The 14,511-nt window shown below is 30.7% G+C and overlaps 2 protein-coding genes across 2 annotated transcripts; one reads left to right on the plus strand and one right to left on the minus strand.

Moving 5' to 3' along the window:
- The first annotated feature begins 7,890 nt into the window (after positions 1-7,890).
- LOC143180750 (RNA transcription, translation and transport factor protein-like) lies at positions 7,891-9,929 on the plus strand. Its single transcript, XM_076380701.1, has 4 exons — positions 7,891-8,196; positions 8,799-9,020; positions 9,137-9,238; positions 9,380-9,929. The coding sequence occupies exons 1-4, from the start codon at positions 8,136-8,138 to the stop codon at positions 9,742-9,744; spliced, it is 750 nt and encodes a 249-aa protein (XP_076236816.1). The 5' UTR covers positions 7,891-8,135; the 3' UTR covers positions 9,745-9,929.
- Positions 9,899-13,624, minus strand: LOC143180751 (AN1-type zinc finger protein 2A). The gene is made up of 3 exons (XM_076380702.1): positions 13,298-13,624; positions 12,559-12,861; positions 9,899-12,410 (listed from the first exon to the last, which is right to left on the minus strand). The coding sequence occupies exons 2-3, from the start codon at positions 12,846-12,848 to the stop codon at positions 12,077-12,079; spliced, it is 624 nt and encodes a 207-aa protein (XP_076236817.1). The 5' UTR covers positions 12,849-12,861; positions 13,298-13,624; the 3' UTR covers positions 9,899-12,076.
- Between the last annotated feature and the right edge of the window lie 887 nt (positions 13,625-14,511).

Below are 14,511 nucleotides of genomic sequence, written 5' to 3' on the forward strand. Positions count from 1 at the left end.
TATCCAGATAATGCATCTGCCTGTAAGAGCTGCATGACGCGGCGAACTTCATTACATAAATGATTGTGAAAGATAACTCGTTCAGTTTCGGCCTTTGACTATAGAAATCACAGACTTCTATATAATACACCAAACTGTGAACTCCCCATGTATAGCTGCAGACGAATGTACCCAAAAGGTATGTACTAAATTTGCGCATGCACGATGAAAAGGTGCAAGTATATAAGTACCTATACATTCATACAGTAAATATATAGGTGTCTATACATACGTACATAATACACATTGCACACTTTTTTACATGGGATTCATTTTGATCTTGATCACATTGAAGCTAATCGAAGCTTCACCAACATCAGTTTTCGGTAGCGTATAGTAAAAGTTATTTGTGTAATTATGCGTACTAAATGTGTAGCTAATCACTGCGGAGGAATAAAAACTAAAAGTTCCAGAATTGGTTTCTTCCAATAAATATCATATTATTTTAATATTGTAAAAAACACGTTTTATATTAAACTTCATCTGAAACCTAACTTGTTACATTGGAACACCTGTAGATTTTCGTTAAATAAGTCACAATTATTGTCAGCATGGATTACTCCATGCATACTCCAGGAGGGAGAATGAACAGACTAAAGTCAGATACAATCCCTTCAGAAAATTTATCTAAGAATACACCACAAAATTTAACCCCTTGCCCTCGGTTGTTTCCTCTAAGAGGACAAAATGAATGGAAACTCAGTATCTCAGAATGCAAAAGGTCAAATTCTGCCACAAACACATGTAACTTCAATGACATTCTTTATTGATATATATTATAAATATGTTATATATACAAATGTATCAAACAGTATTTATTAAGTATGTGGTTACAGCAGGTCTGCATGCTTCAGCATCACAAGGATGTCTGTGAACTGAATAATAAACTTCAAAACCATGAAAATATTTGAGGTTAATTTTATAATTTGTATATTGTATATATATGTATTGTTATTTACACTCCAATAAAACCCAATTTATTTATTTTACGATAAAAAATACTATTAATGATAAGTATTATTTTCGCCCAATATTTTACCACGTCATAAAAAATTGACTTTTAGCATAAGTACATATTCGAATAGACGTTGAAATTTTAGCGCTTCTTTTGCACCTTCTCGCCGCGCATGCGCTTTAGTCTATATACCAAATTCGTACATAAAAGTTGGGACGCCTCACAGCAGAAGCTAGTAGTCTAGTGTATTCTATAGAAGTCTGTGATAAAAATATGGATTGCTAGCACCTCTGTCCCCACTTTTCTCCCTAGAATCGTCGTGATCTGTCTACCAACATCTGTTCAATTCCCAATGACCAAAATGGCGCGAAATTTGAATATATTTTACACATTATTTGAAACTGTAAAATTATTTCGCAATAATAACTGAATAAATGAATGAATATTAATAATACTTTCAATTTCGATCAGATACAAGCATATCGAAACACAGTTTTATTTGACTGGAGGGTACACAAGACAAGGAGAACACTCATGATCTGATCATTGGCAATCTCTACTAAATCTAAGAAAACTAACTTCAATAAAAAACTGACATTTAAAAATTTTAACAATTTTTAAAAAATAGATTTTTCAGCAAAAAAATATCTAAAAATATTCTCAACTATGTAACACATTGGCTATAGTATCTCAAAATTTTTTCATTATTTGTTATAAGATAGAACAAAAGAAATCAAACATAAACGAAAAATCATGTTTAGGATAATAACTACCCTGATAACAGGGGTAAAGAGCTGAACCTTTACGAAATAGTTTTCCTAAAATGCTCTTTCAAATGACGTATCGCAAGTTCAATTTGCTTCAAGGGCAGTTTTATCATATTTATTATTTGACTATACCCTTTATTGTTAAAACATTCAAAATTTCATTATAGTACAATGTACATAGATCTGTACAAAACCCAAAAAATGTGTGATCTTATTAGGTGCGCTGCAGACGAGCGTTTTTTTTGCAGACGCAGCAATTTGCCGCAGCGCGTTGTAGCGACAAAGACAATTCCAAATTCTCAATTGTGGAAAACAAGGAAAGACATACGAACGCGACAACTTGGCGACACGTTTGCGTATTTTCGTTGCGTAAAAGAACGCAGATCCTGTTTCATCGCTTTGCGTGAATTTGCAGCTACAACTTGCTGCAAACGTATCGCCAAATTACCGCGTTCCTTGTTTCTTTTCTTGTTTTCCACAATTGAGAATTTGTCGAAGGATTGTCCTTGTTGCTACAACGCGCTACAGCAAAAAGACACTCGTCTGCAGCGGGATTTAACTATACAGGGTGTTTGGGAAATCGTAGTACAATCAACAAGGGGGTAATTTCTTTCATAAAACAGAGTCGGAAATATAAAATAAAGTTTATTCATACAGAATTTTATTTTTGGGAAAATTGAATTTGAAAATTCGTTAAATATGCGTGCATTTAGAACCAAAAACAGTTCTACTTCGGCCTATTCAATAGCCGTTGCCTGGCAAATCTTACTCACGTGGAGTCACGTGAAAGAAATAGTTTATGCCAAAAATAATCAATCACGATTAATTAAAAGAGAATACCATTTAAAACACATTGCATTCAGTTCACGCTACATTAATTTGCTTGCAGCAACGTGTTTTCATTGTATTCGTCCTGCTTTTCTCGAGACAGTCCCCCTTTTTTTAATAAAATGTCCCGATGTCTCAAATTTATTTCAAATGTCCCGCTTTTTTATAAAAATTGATAGGTAAAGGATTTTGTATCGGGCTTAGTATAATCATTTAGTAATACTGTTGGTGGCTAATCTATAAAACATTGTTGATCAATTTCTATTAAGATGTTGGCAATATTTATGGCAAGCCTGTTTTAACCATTGTAAAACTTTATTTTAAGGATTTCTCTTGAGCTGATTTTTATGCCCTAATATCAGAAAAAACTTCTTGTACAGATTAATAAATCTGATAAATATTCTGATTAATCTAAAGTATAAACTTGATTATTACATATTTTTAAAAAAATGAAATTTTTTTAATTAAGTATTTTTATAATTTATAATGATTTTCTAAGTGAAATTTATGTTAATTAATGTGTGTATTTTTATACCATTATGTATTTAAAGTGCAACATACATGATGTTTCCAAACATATAACACATTTTTGGAGGATAGGTTTTAAACACAAAGCAATGAAAAAAGTTCATGTGCACATATGTTAGGAAAAACCTACTTTTGTATAGTTATATGGTATTCTGTGCTACGTTGAACGCTGGCCTAGAATCCGTAAAAAATAATAAAAACACATGATTCTTTCGGAGAATAAGTTGTAGACATAAAGACAATGAAAAAAGGTCAAATACACATACACTCGAAAACACATAGTTTTTTAGTTATATCGTATTTAAGATTGCTAAAAACGCTGTGGGTTAGCATTTCTTACCGTCAATACTTGGCTATTACTTTCATGATATGCTATCCTCTTTAAGAAGGATTCACGCAGAGCTGTACCGTGATGGCACAATACTGTCGGTGAGAGTGCTAAAAGGTATCATTTTATAGCTTTTGAATGGAATGATTTACACTTGGTAGCATTTTTTTCCACTCATGCTCAAACTGTCCTAGTACCGTAAAATCGTGCTTAGTAAAAATATTATTTCCTTGTTTTCAAATGGAATGGTTCATAGTAGCCCACAATTTCCCGGCTGTGCCCGAACAATATCTTTACAGTGAAAGTTAGGTGTTCTTGGCAAAGCATATTTACTTTTTCACTGGAGACCTCTTGAAATCGACCGAAGGAAACCCTACTTCTTATGAACCTTCGAGTACACGGATCGAACGTCGCACAGCTTGGGACCTCACACCCGAAATACTTCACTCCTAAGAACAAAGACAACAATAGGTTTTTTAGTAATGAAAATTCAAAGTTCTTACTTGTATCCTGCAAATGAAGGAGTCTGCTTTATCGAATCACTGAGAAAGACGCACTTGCTCCTGAGGATAGAAAGAGAGATGCGATTGGCTACACAATCTGACAACGTTGCTTGAAATACGCATCTAGCGTTGGGTCCCTGCCAGGCCATGTGCCGGTCGCTTGGCACGCCCAGGGCTCACCTCTCGAAAATCAAACTGTAGATCTTCACAGAAATGTTACTGATTGATTCCTGCCGTTTTTCTAGTGAAAATGGTACCAAACATAATATAATTCTGATAATTTTTTTGGATTCTATTAACTCGAAATCATTGAAGAATACGGTCCGGATAGATCTGGTTACCACTGAAATCACGGTTGTAACATGGTTATGGCACGATCACGGTATGGTACGGTCCTGATATAGTCACGCTACGACTATGTGTGAATAGAGCTTTAAAGTCCTACTAGGCTCGGAGATATTCCAGTCCCATAAGTGACACACAGCATAGATTTTAAAGAAAGTATCACACCGTAACCAATAGAAAATAAAGCTTATAACTAAAAACCTAAACGTTCCTGGACATACATGCACATGAACTATTTTCATTGTCTACGTCTATAAAACCTATTCTCCAAAAATGTGCCACATGTTTGGTAACACCCTGTATATACAGGATGAGTCACGTATTTGGGAATTGGGTAACAAATATAAAAAAAACTGTAGAGGGAAATGTTAAATAGTATGATAGTGTCCCTGTTTCTATAAGTTACCCTTTTTTCATAAGTACAACGATGCATCTGAAATATGTAAATGCACTCTTTTTAAAAACTGGAATCATATACCTTTTATACTAATTTGATTCCTCGGGTTATTCTACGTACAAAAGTATTAGGGTACCATGTTCAAACAATGAATATTTCATGCGATATTTCAAATTTTTTATCTTGAGGTAACTCAAAGATAAAATGCATTCATGACAATTTATTTCTGTGGAAGACCTGAAAAAACGAATTAAGTTACATTGTTCAAATGTAAGTAAACAGTGATCACGTTTTTTAAGTAAAAATTTGGAAATATTCCAGTTTAGAAAAAAATGAAAACCTTTGATGCTATAGCATCAAAGATGACATTTTCAACAATTATAAATTACTATTATAAAATAAATCAATTACTGTAACTAACGATTTATTATTCATTAAAATTATGATATTGTTTATAAGTGCAAATAGTAGTGGGGACTGCGAGTCAGACCGAGAGAACGAAGCGTGCAATTAAGTGTACGCGTACTTAACGAATTTTCAAATTTAATTTTCTCGAAAATGAAACCTCATATAAAATGACTTTACTCTATATTTTCAACTCAATTTTACGAGAGGTATCACCTCCTTACCGGTTATACCACGATTTCGTAAACAACCAATACAGGGTGTTTCCTTTATTTTGCACATCCGAGTATCTCCGTTATTTTTGCTAATATGAAAAAATGTGTTAGGACAAACTGGTTTGATTTAAAGCTAAAAATATTATGATACGTATTTTTTCTTTCAAGATCATTTTTTTCTGAGTTTCAAGACGAATCCCACGAATTATGACACTATGACCTTTAAATGATCTTGAATGAAAAAACCAAAATTACAAGCAAAAGTTTTCCCGTGTCTGAAAATGTTTCGAACCCAATGAACACAATTTCGAATATTTATTGTAAAGTAAATTTAAAATAATTCAAATAATAATGAAATAATACAATTTAATACTTAGAGAAAACAAAGATGTAATGTTTTTTAATCGCTTTTAAATTAGCGTGATTTTTTCATCCAAGGTCATTCAAAGGTCATAGTATCATAGTTTCTTGAATCCCTCTTGATATGCACTATATTACTGTATCATAAAAAATACATGTCAATGTGCATAAAAATGGTGATAACTTCAAAACTTGAAAAAATGACCTTGAAAGAAAATAAACATAGATCATAATATTTGTAGCTTTAAATTAAACAAATTTATCCTGATACATTTTTTCATATTAGGAAAGAAATAAAAATATAAGGTTGGACAGGATAAAAGAAACACCCTGTATAAGTATGGACTGTTAACATTAACTCTAGATTGCCTATCAAGATTTCAGCCCAGCCAGATACCCAAGATTCAGTAGTAGAACTATTTAGTATATTTGGTACTATTAGTATGTATGTGTGTGTGTATTCATATGTAAGTACAGGAAGTGACATTGATTCTGTCAGAGCTACTGTCGGGGGCAATATAGGGTATTTAAAAGCAACACGTGTATACACAGACTTGCACTGAGTGCATTCTGAAATTAGCTGAAACTGCTAACGCTGCTGAAACTGAATATTTGAATATTTACCCGTTCCGAAATTACATTCTGTAGTTACAGAACTAAATATAGGGAATATAGGGAATTTCGAACAAGCTTGTACTCACACTGCCAGAAATGTAATTAAGTATCGAAGTAGTAGCTGAGTTGAACAGACAGTAGAAGGTCACCATTAAGTAGCAATTAAAGTGTAACGTAATTTGACTTAGAATGTCAGTATGCCAATTAAATGTCATAGTACAAATAATCGCTGCTACCTAATCGTAGCTTTCTACTCGATACTAGTGACACCTGCTCGAAGTCGCACTTAACTACATTTCTGGCAGGATGAGTATAAGCTTATTCGAAATTCCCTATATTTAGTTCTAACTAATGCAATGCAGGTCCCTGTACGTGTTTGTTACAATATATAGGGTGTCCCATGTAACTGTTGCCACGATTTTTCGGACACTTCCGATAGTCTGACGAAAATATGTTTCGAACAAAAGTTAATAAGTTTTTACTTTTTAGTTGGCTACAAATTGCAATGTGAAATATTAAAAACAATTTTTTATTATAAAACGTCAAAGTCACCTTCATTTTTCTTAATGGTATTAGATATTTTTTATTTCAAAATTATAGGTCGTGTGAAGACGAATTCAACGACCTCATAGACTATGACCTTGCCGTAACCTTGAAGTCAGAAAAGTGAAAATAGTTTTACTGTGGGGATTAAACTTTACATGTGTAAAGTTATTACATTCTTCGACAAAAAACATTTGTATCTAATGTTCTACTGAAAACTATCTTCCTGATATTCTATAACAATACATGTCTCACAATGACAATCATCTTGAATGAGTGATAATGATTTGTATTTACTATCTTGTAAATGGACATAAACCAGTACATATCAGTTACAACATTCATAAATTTAGTGAATGTAAATGTTTCCATCTATAGATTTCACATTGATAACTTAAAAGAAATATCTGCAACTCTTTACATACCTTCCTTGTTGTCTGGCGTTAGTTGTTGCTGAGAAACTTAACAATTTTGAGCACTTAAAGTTAAATCTACACAATAAAACAATTTTCACTTTTTAACTTCGTGGTTGGTTAACTACTCCTAACATGAGTTATAATACTATGAAATCAAAAATATGTAACGCCATTTTAAAAAAATGAAAATGACTAACCTTTTATAAAAAAAAATTGTGTTCGGTATGTTTTATATTGCAACTTGTAACCAACTAAAAATTGAAAACTTATTAACTTTCGTTCGAAATATTTTGTTGTCAGACTCAGAGATGGTATGAAACCTATTTTTCGGTGACGTCACGAGGTAGAAGGGGAACTTTTCAAATGAGGTGGAGATTCTTCGCACTCACTGATTGGTGGAGCAATCCTTATCCCAATCCTCTTTACCTCGTGATGTCATTAAACAGCAGTTTCATACCATAATACCATACCTGGCGAGACTATCGGAAGTATTCGAAAAATCGTGGCTAGTTACGTAGGACACCCTATATAGCTATGCCTGTATGATCTGTACATAGAATTTTAAAAGCTATTTAAGGACTATGTATAGTTGTTACTTAGGATAGTAATTTGATTAGTAGTAAATTATTCTGAAAAGTATTAATTTTATTCTCATATTCTGAAAATATTCAATTAGGTATATGTTAGAGAAAAATAAATATATCTAATGAATTGGATACATGTATTTGTTACTGACAGTTCACCCTACTCGTAAGAAATGTGCGTACAGAGCAGAATTCTATAGAATCAGCGATTTATAGCAGTTATTGGATATCGTTGCCTTATAGCGATATTTATGTGAAACTTTTGCTCTCGATATAAAACATATTCATTTATACTGAAAGTTTTAACATGTTTAAGAGAAGACTTAATGCTCTTGGTTATGTGGAATGGGACAAAGTTAATATAAACGGTTCGTTTGTAAACATTAATTTTAATAATAAATAAAAAGGATATATATTCTTTACAATGTATTTAGTAGTCAATGTTTAACTCAAAAATTTTTATGTTTAAAATGTTTTGAAATTTGACGTAACATTACCGGCATACTGTAATTCTTCAAGAAATTGCTATACGAATTTAAAATGTTGATTTAAAATTAGCAAATGTTCGTTTTATTTTGGAGTAATTTAAATAATTATTTATTATGAAAAATAGTTATCTCATTTTAACGAAAAGTTTAATGATTGCAGGATAACCTGTATAGGTAAAAGATAACCAATAAAATTATAATATGAAAATATAAGATACAAAACAAATTGTAATTCAGTACACACATACATCAACTTTGTATATTTATACAAACTTCAATTTGCTTTATGAAATTCTACTTGGCAATTTTTAAAACTTAAAAGTAATAATTATAATAAACTTTTATACGATACAAAATATTAAGATTCTATATATGATAGGTGTTTATTTTAGTACATTTAAGTTAGTTGGATATGTTAAATTTATATATATTTATTTTATTATTATGTCAAGTTTTATAATTATATTATTGAAATATTATAGATCCACAGCATTTTCGTAAAGTAACAGTTTGGTTGGAGGATCAGAAGATACGTCAGTATGCTATCCAAGATCGAAAACAATTGCGTGACTTGAAGAATGAAAATTGGCCTAATGTTTTTGCAAAATATTGTGCAGACATTCAATGTCCTGTTTCGGGTGATATGTTGAATCAACTTGAATGGCTAATAGGACATGCAATCTGGTTAGAAGCACAGAATAATAGTAAGTACTTATCCCCAAAATTGATGTATGACTAAAAGTAAAACTTCATAGATTCAATTAAAGACCTATATAGATAATACCATACTATGCAAAATTTGTTATAAATTATATTTTAGGTGATGAATATTCCAAAGAAGTAAAAGAGCTAAAACTGAAAATGAAGAAAGAAGCACAAGTACCTCGACTTAAATCTAAGAATCCATTGGATAATTTAGATTGTAAGTACATACAAATATAAGAATGTATATTTTAATGTATGTTATTCAATTAATTATTAGCATTTAGGATTACTAATGTTAAGTCTACTAGTAATTTCTACATGAGTGATATGATTCTGATCATTTTTTAATTATTATTAGTTGACAGTCCAGACTTCAAAAGTGGAACATATTCCATTGCAAAGTTGTTCCAAATACCACAGCATCCAAATCATCTAGTAACATTGAAAGCTTGCAGCAAATTGGTGCAAAGAAGGTTAGTTAGTGAATGCTTGAAGGATCCAAACTCCAAAATTGTCAGAGGAAAACCATTCCCTATAATGAATGTTGCTCCTGGTTTTCATTTGAGCAATCCTGCATTAGATAATGCGGCCAAAGTTCTAGCTCTTTTGTATATTCAAGACATTAGAAACTTGCAGACGAAAATTAATGAAGTAATTGTCCGTGTGCAAAATATCACAGCTAATCCTAAGACAGACACTAAATTAGGAAAAGTTGGAAAATAAATAATTATTTCTAAAGTCAAGCTGTCAACATATTGTATCACAATACTACATAAAAACTTCAGAGCATTCTAATTTTGAAGATGTGTAAAGTGCTAAAATGCTATAACAATTGAATTTTCTGAAAAAATCGAGATTTCGAAAAAGCAAAACATAATGAATAAATAAACATTTATTAATAAAAATTACATGATACATGTATATTATTTATAAATAAACTAGTCATATACTTTATTAAAAATATCAAAGGTAAAAGTACTTTAAAGAAATAGGAATAGTATACAGTAGTGTACGCTTAACCTGTTTAGTGCCGAATAACGATATATTCTCGTTGTCTGCACTTGTAATTTTTTCAGTCAGCCTTAAAACGGTTAAATTCCAATACAATTGTTACACCTAAATTCCAGTTATAATTGGGGAATCATCTCGAAGATCAGTATAATCCAAACCCATTAAAATCTATTCAAACTCGAACTTTTTTCTGGAATACAATGTCAACCTGTTACACGAAAATTCCAATGAAGACTTCTGACTCTACTGGAATTTAAGCGAGCACTACTGTATTTGTGAGATAGATAGATATATAAATGTATTTTAGTTAAAGTAGGATTACATTATTATCAAGATTAAAATGTAGAAATATATTGTTAACGGAAAATAATAAAAATTAAAGAATGCTATTTAAGTTATCAGAACGGATAAAAGTATAAATCTTTTATCAATAATGATAAATATAACATTGACTATTATTGAAACTCGACTATTATCTAATGAATTTATTACATACTTCCAATAAAAGTAAGCTACTATTTAGTAAGGCACTCTTCCTTGGAGGCTGCCCCTTTGATATCTTTCACAATTGTCACAATTTCGGCAGGTAATGTTGCTAATTATCAACTAATCACTATAAAAAGTTCATAAAAATTTACTAACGTATATTCGTACTAAAAATATAGTGATTATAATTTATTTACATATGAAATAATTTATAATGTTAACTTAATCTCTTTTTGCTAGTTATTTTAATACAGAACTACAAGAAATTATTATTTAGAATTTAGGACCGTTGAAACAGTGAAATAAATGAAAATATTTGGAAAGTTACACTGCTTTATATAAAAGCAAAGTTATACGAAATATATTGTTTTAATGCATCTTTTCTACAAAATGTTGAGAAAGATATATGATTGTTTGAAGATAAAAATAAAATGGACACAAGTACCAACTTTATTTAACAATTAAACTTTAACACTAGACAAGTGGGATTTACTGTGTGCGATCGTCTCATAGGCGGCTGCTGCATACAACTAAGTACATGCTTTATAAACACAAAACATTTATTAATCAATAGACAAACGCGTTTTTATGCATAACAATTCAAATGCAGCAATCGCATGTACAAAATCCCACTTTGAAATGATATTTAAAATATTTTTAGCTTTTCAAAACTAATTTGCCATGTTTACATTCTTATAAATTTAATTAAACCTTATGTCAATAATCTGGTACTCGAGTAGCCTTTTTTCTATACTTTCTAAATGGCGACAATTTTGGTTATTGACATAAGGGTTAGATGGAATAAAAATGGTTTAATATGACACTGTCATGTAACCACAAAAAGGAAGTAAAACTAAACAAAATCTATTATATAGTTATAAACATTTAAATAATTAAAAATTTGTATTATGATTATCTACACCTGTCTTTACATATTTAAAATTGTTTATAATTATATTTAAGATTCAATATTTTTATTTTAATAACAAATGCATTTCCTTTATTTTTAAATTATTTTTGTGATAATTAAGAGACATTTGCCTCTTATACGATACTTAATAAAATTAAGCGTTTTTACTTCTTTTTATATATATTGCATTGGTCACATAATTAATACACATGTAAAAAAATATCACCTCATTTGTTAAACTTTCTTCTACAAAATTTATACTTGTTTTCAGTGATACAATATTATAAATACTGTTTGAAAATGGTATAATTTTAACAATGAAGTCTATCTACCTGAATATCATAAAATATTTTACCTTCTATGTCTTATGTGATCAACACAATATTTATTGACCTAATTTTATCCTTAACTATTTGATCTAAAAAGATTTTTATAAGTATATAGTATGAGATCTCTAAGAGTTCGTTTGAATAAATTTGAATGGTGAATTAGAAAGCTGAAAGTATGTGAAATTTTATGAATTATTAATAAAATGGTTAAATATTGTTGAATTATTCCATAAACTCACAAGCAAAAGATCAGTTTCTGAAATATATATAACAATATGTTTCTATGTTTGTGCGATAAATTGTGTAGAGTAAACACATTTTAAGAGAGTCTGCACCTATCTCTATTTGTGGAAGAGACAGTTTCAAGTGCTTGTCGCCTAGCTGTATCTTCATCCTGCATAGAAGCCTGAAGAGCCCTGGCAAGAGCTTCATCTTCACTCATATTGCCTTGATAGTTTTTCATAATTTCACCATTCCTCCTATTTGTTTTAAGATTATTTTTTAAAGCATCAATTCTTCTTCTTCGGATAGCTTCTTCTTGGCCTATACATGCATGATCTGTTGGGTGCCTATGTTTCAAACAAAAATTCTGACCACAATCAGAACAACGTACTTGAACAATTTCTTTAATTTTACATCCCTTTGATGAACATCTAAAAAAAATATATCAACCTATTCAATATATTTTATTATTACAAATATACATAATAAAAACAAACATAACTAATTCTAGACATTTATTACTAATGTAAAAGGACAGTTTCAATTTTTAAAATATTATAAATTTTGTGAGTATTGTACCTATTGGAAAAAATTTTATGCTTTCTAAGATCTGATTGACACTCATTGTCTATATGTTGTCCAACTGCAATGTCTGGAGGATCACCACGTTTTGTAGGTACTGGTGCATTACAAAGGGGACACACTGGCACTTGAACATCTTTCTTGTAAGCACTTGGACAGCTATGATTATTATACGATATGTGTTCTGTACAAAAAATTGCGGAGCAAGCATCGCATTTAAGTGGTAAAAAGTCCAATCGATTACAACTGTTTTCAGAACAATGTTCGCCTAAGTTTGGAAATTCCATCTTTAATAAGTACCTAGAGTCAAAATTGTAATATTTATTATCTACTAAAGAAAACTAATTAAATGAAATTCAATTATAAATATAATTATATTAACTATTATAGAATATTGATTTATTGGCAAAAGTAAGTTTTATTTCTAATCTAAATTGATATCATATATTTTATAAAAGGTTTTCACTGGCTCACAATACAATTTGCATCTTTTAACATTAAAAGCAAATTTGCAAATAACAGTAATCTACAATCCTAAGACAGAACAACTGATATCTGCATTGGCTAGACAATAATTAAAACACAAGTGTTTATACTGTGAAAATATTGTCATATCATAAAATTTGGCAAGAAAACAATACAATAAAAATGAAATGAGAAACGTATTATTAAAGTAAATAGTAACGAAATAAAGACTTAAAATCTAGTAAAATGTGTTTAATAAAAAAATACGTACCTTAATTCACGATGGACAAATTTAATAATTTTTTTTCTTTATATCAAAACTTATATTTTAATTGCAATATATACATTAGAATTGAGCACAAATCGCCTTGAGTAATTTGATTTTTAATCGAAAATACTCTCTACTTTAAAGTTATATTTATTGCACGTGTAAAAATTTGCACACACTTTGTCGAACTAATACGAATGACTGATCTTTTCAATCTGACGTGGCTATTTACGTTATGAAATAAACAGCATAGTCACGTCATTCGAAGAATAAAGCAAATCAAGCATGACGTTGCTTTCAAGCATGTGACGATATTTCTTAAATACGCTATCAGAGGGCTACGGACTACGGCAGTAAATACTTTGTGGAATATGTCCACGCGCCACGTGATTATTACGTCAGCATAACGTAGCGTTTCTAATTCGCGTATATTCTTACTAGGGAAATTCGCGTGAGGGTTTGAATCCCAACAAAAACACTATCGGTATATCCCAGCAAAAACAGTGTCAGTGTAAAAATGTACACCCAGTAAATTTGCAGAAATCGTGATTATTCCGATCGTATAAAGTATCGAAATCAAATAATAAAGCCAAGTACATTAGCTTTTTATAATTTATGTGAATAGTTTAATGTGCACTTTAAAAAAATTTGCCACATAAGCATCACTTTAGGAGTCATACACAAATTCAAAAATTAAACTTAAACTTTACTTGGTGGGCCCTTTTACATCGAAATCATAGTCCACAATAGCTTAATTAAAAAAAAGCAAGTTTTTGAACAAGTTTAAGTAGTATCTGTACATCAGTTATATTGTTGCAAAATGAAATACGTATGTGTGCATCCATTACACACGTATACACACTCCTATTAATTCCGTCAGAACTAGATCTAGAGAATGCAAGGAGTTTCGTATAAATTCGTACTAACTCTGCTAAAAATGCAGCTTTGGAATGCTGGCTCAGTCGCCGCTAGTGTTTAAATTTATTATGGTTGGTAGGATCGCTTATTTGACGTATAAATTGATTCATTCCCACCACTCCTGGTGCGAGTGTACTTGGCGCGAGTTTCAACCGAAACTCTTGATATACTAGCTAGAAGTTATAGTCCTAGTCTCTCCTAGTCCTTCTAGAGCCTGGTAAAAACATTTTCGTCGTAAAGGCATGCGTGTGTGCGTGTGTATTATATAATATATACATATAATATAAACTTGTCGCCAC

Source organism: Calliopsis andreniformis, chromosome 6, assembly GCF_051401765.1.
Source record: "Calliopsis andreniformis isolate RMS-2024a chromosome 6, iyCalAndr_principal, whole genome shotgun sequence".
Classification (NCBI taxonomy): Eukaryota; Metazoa; Arthropoda; class Insecta; order Hymenoptera; family Andrenidae; genus Calliopsis; species Calliopsis andreniformis.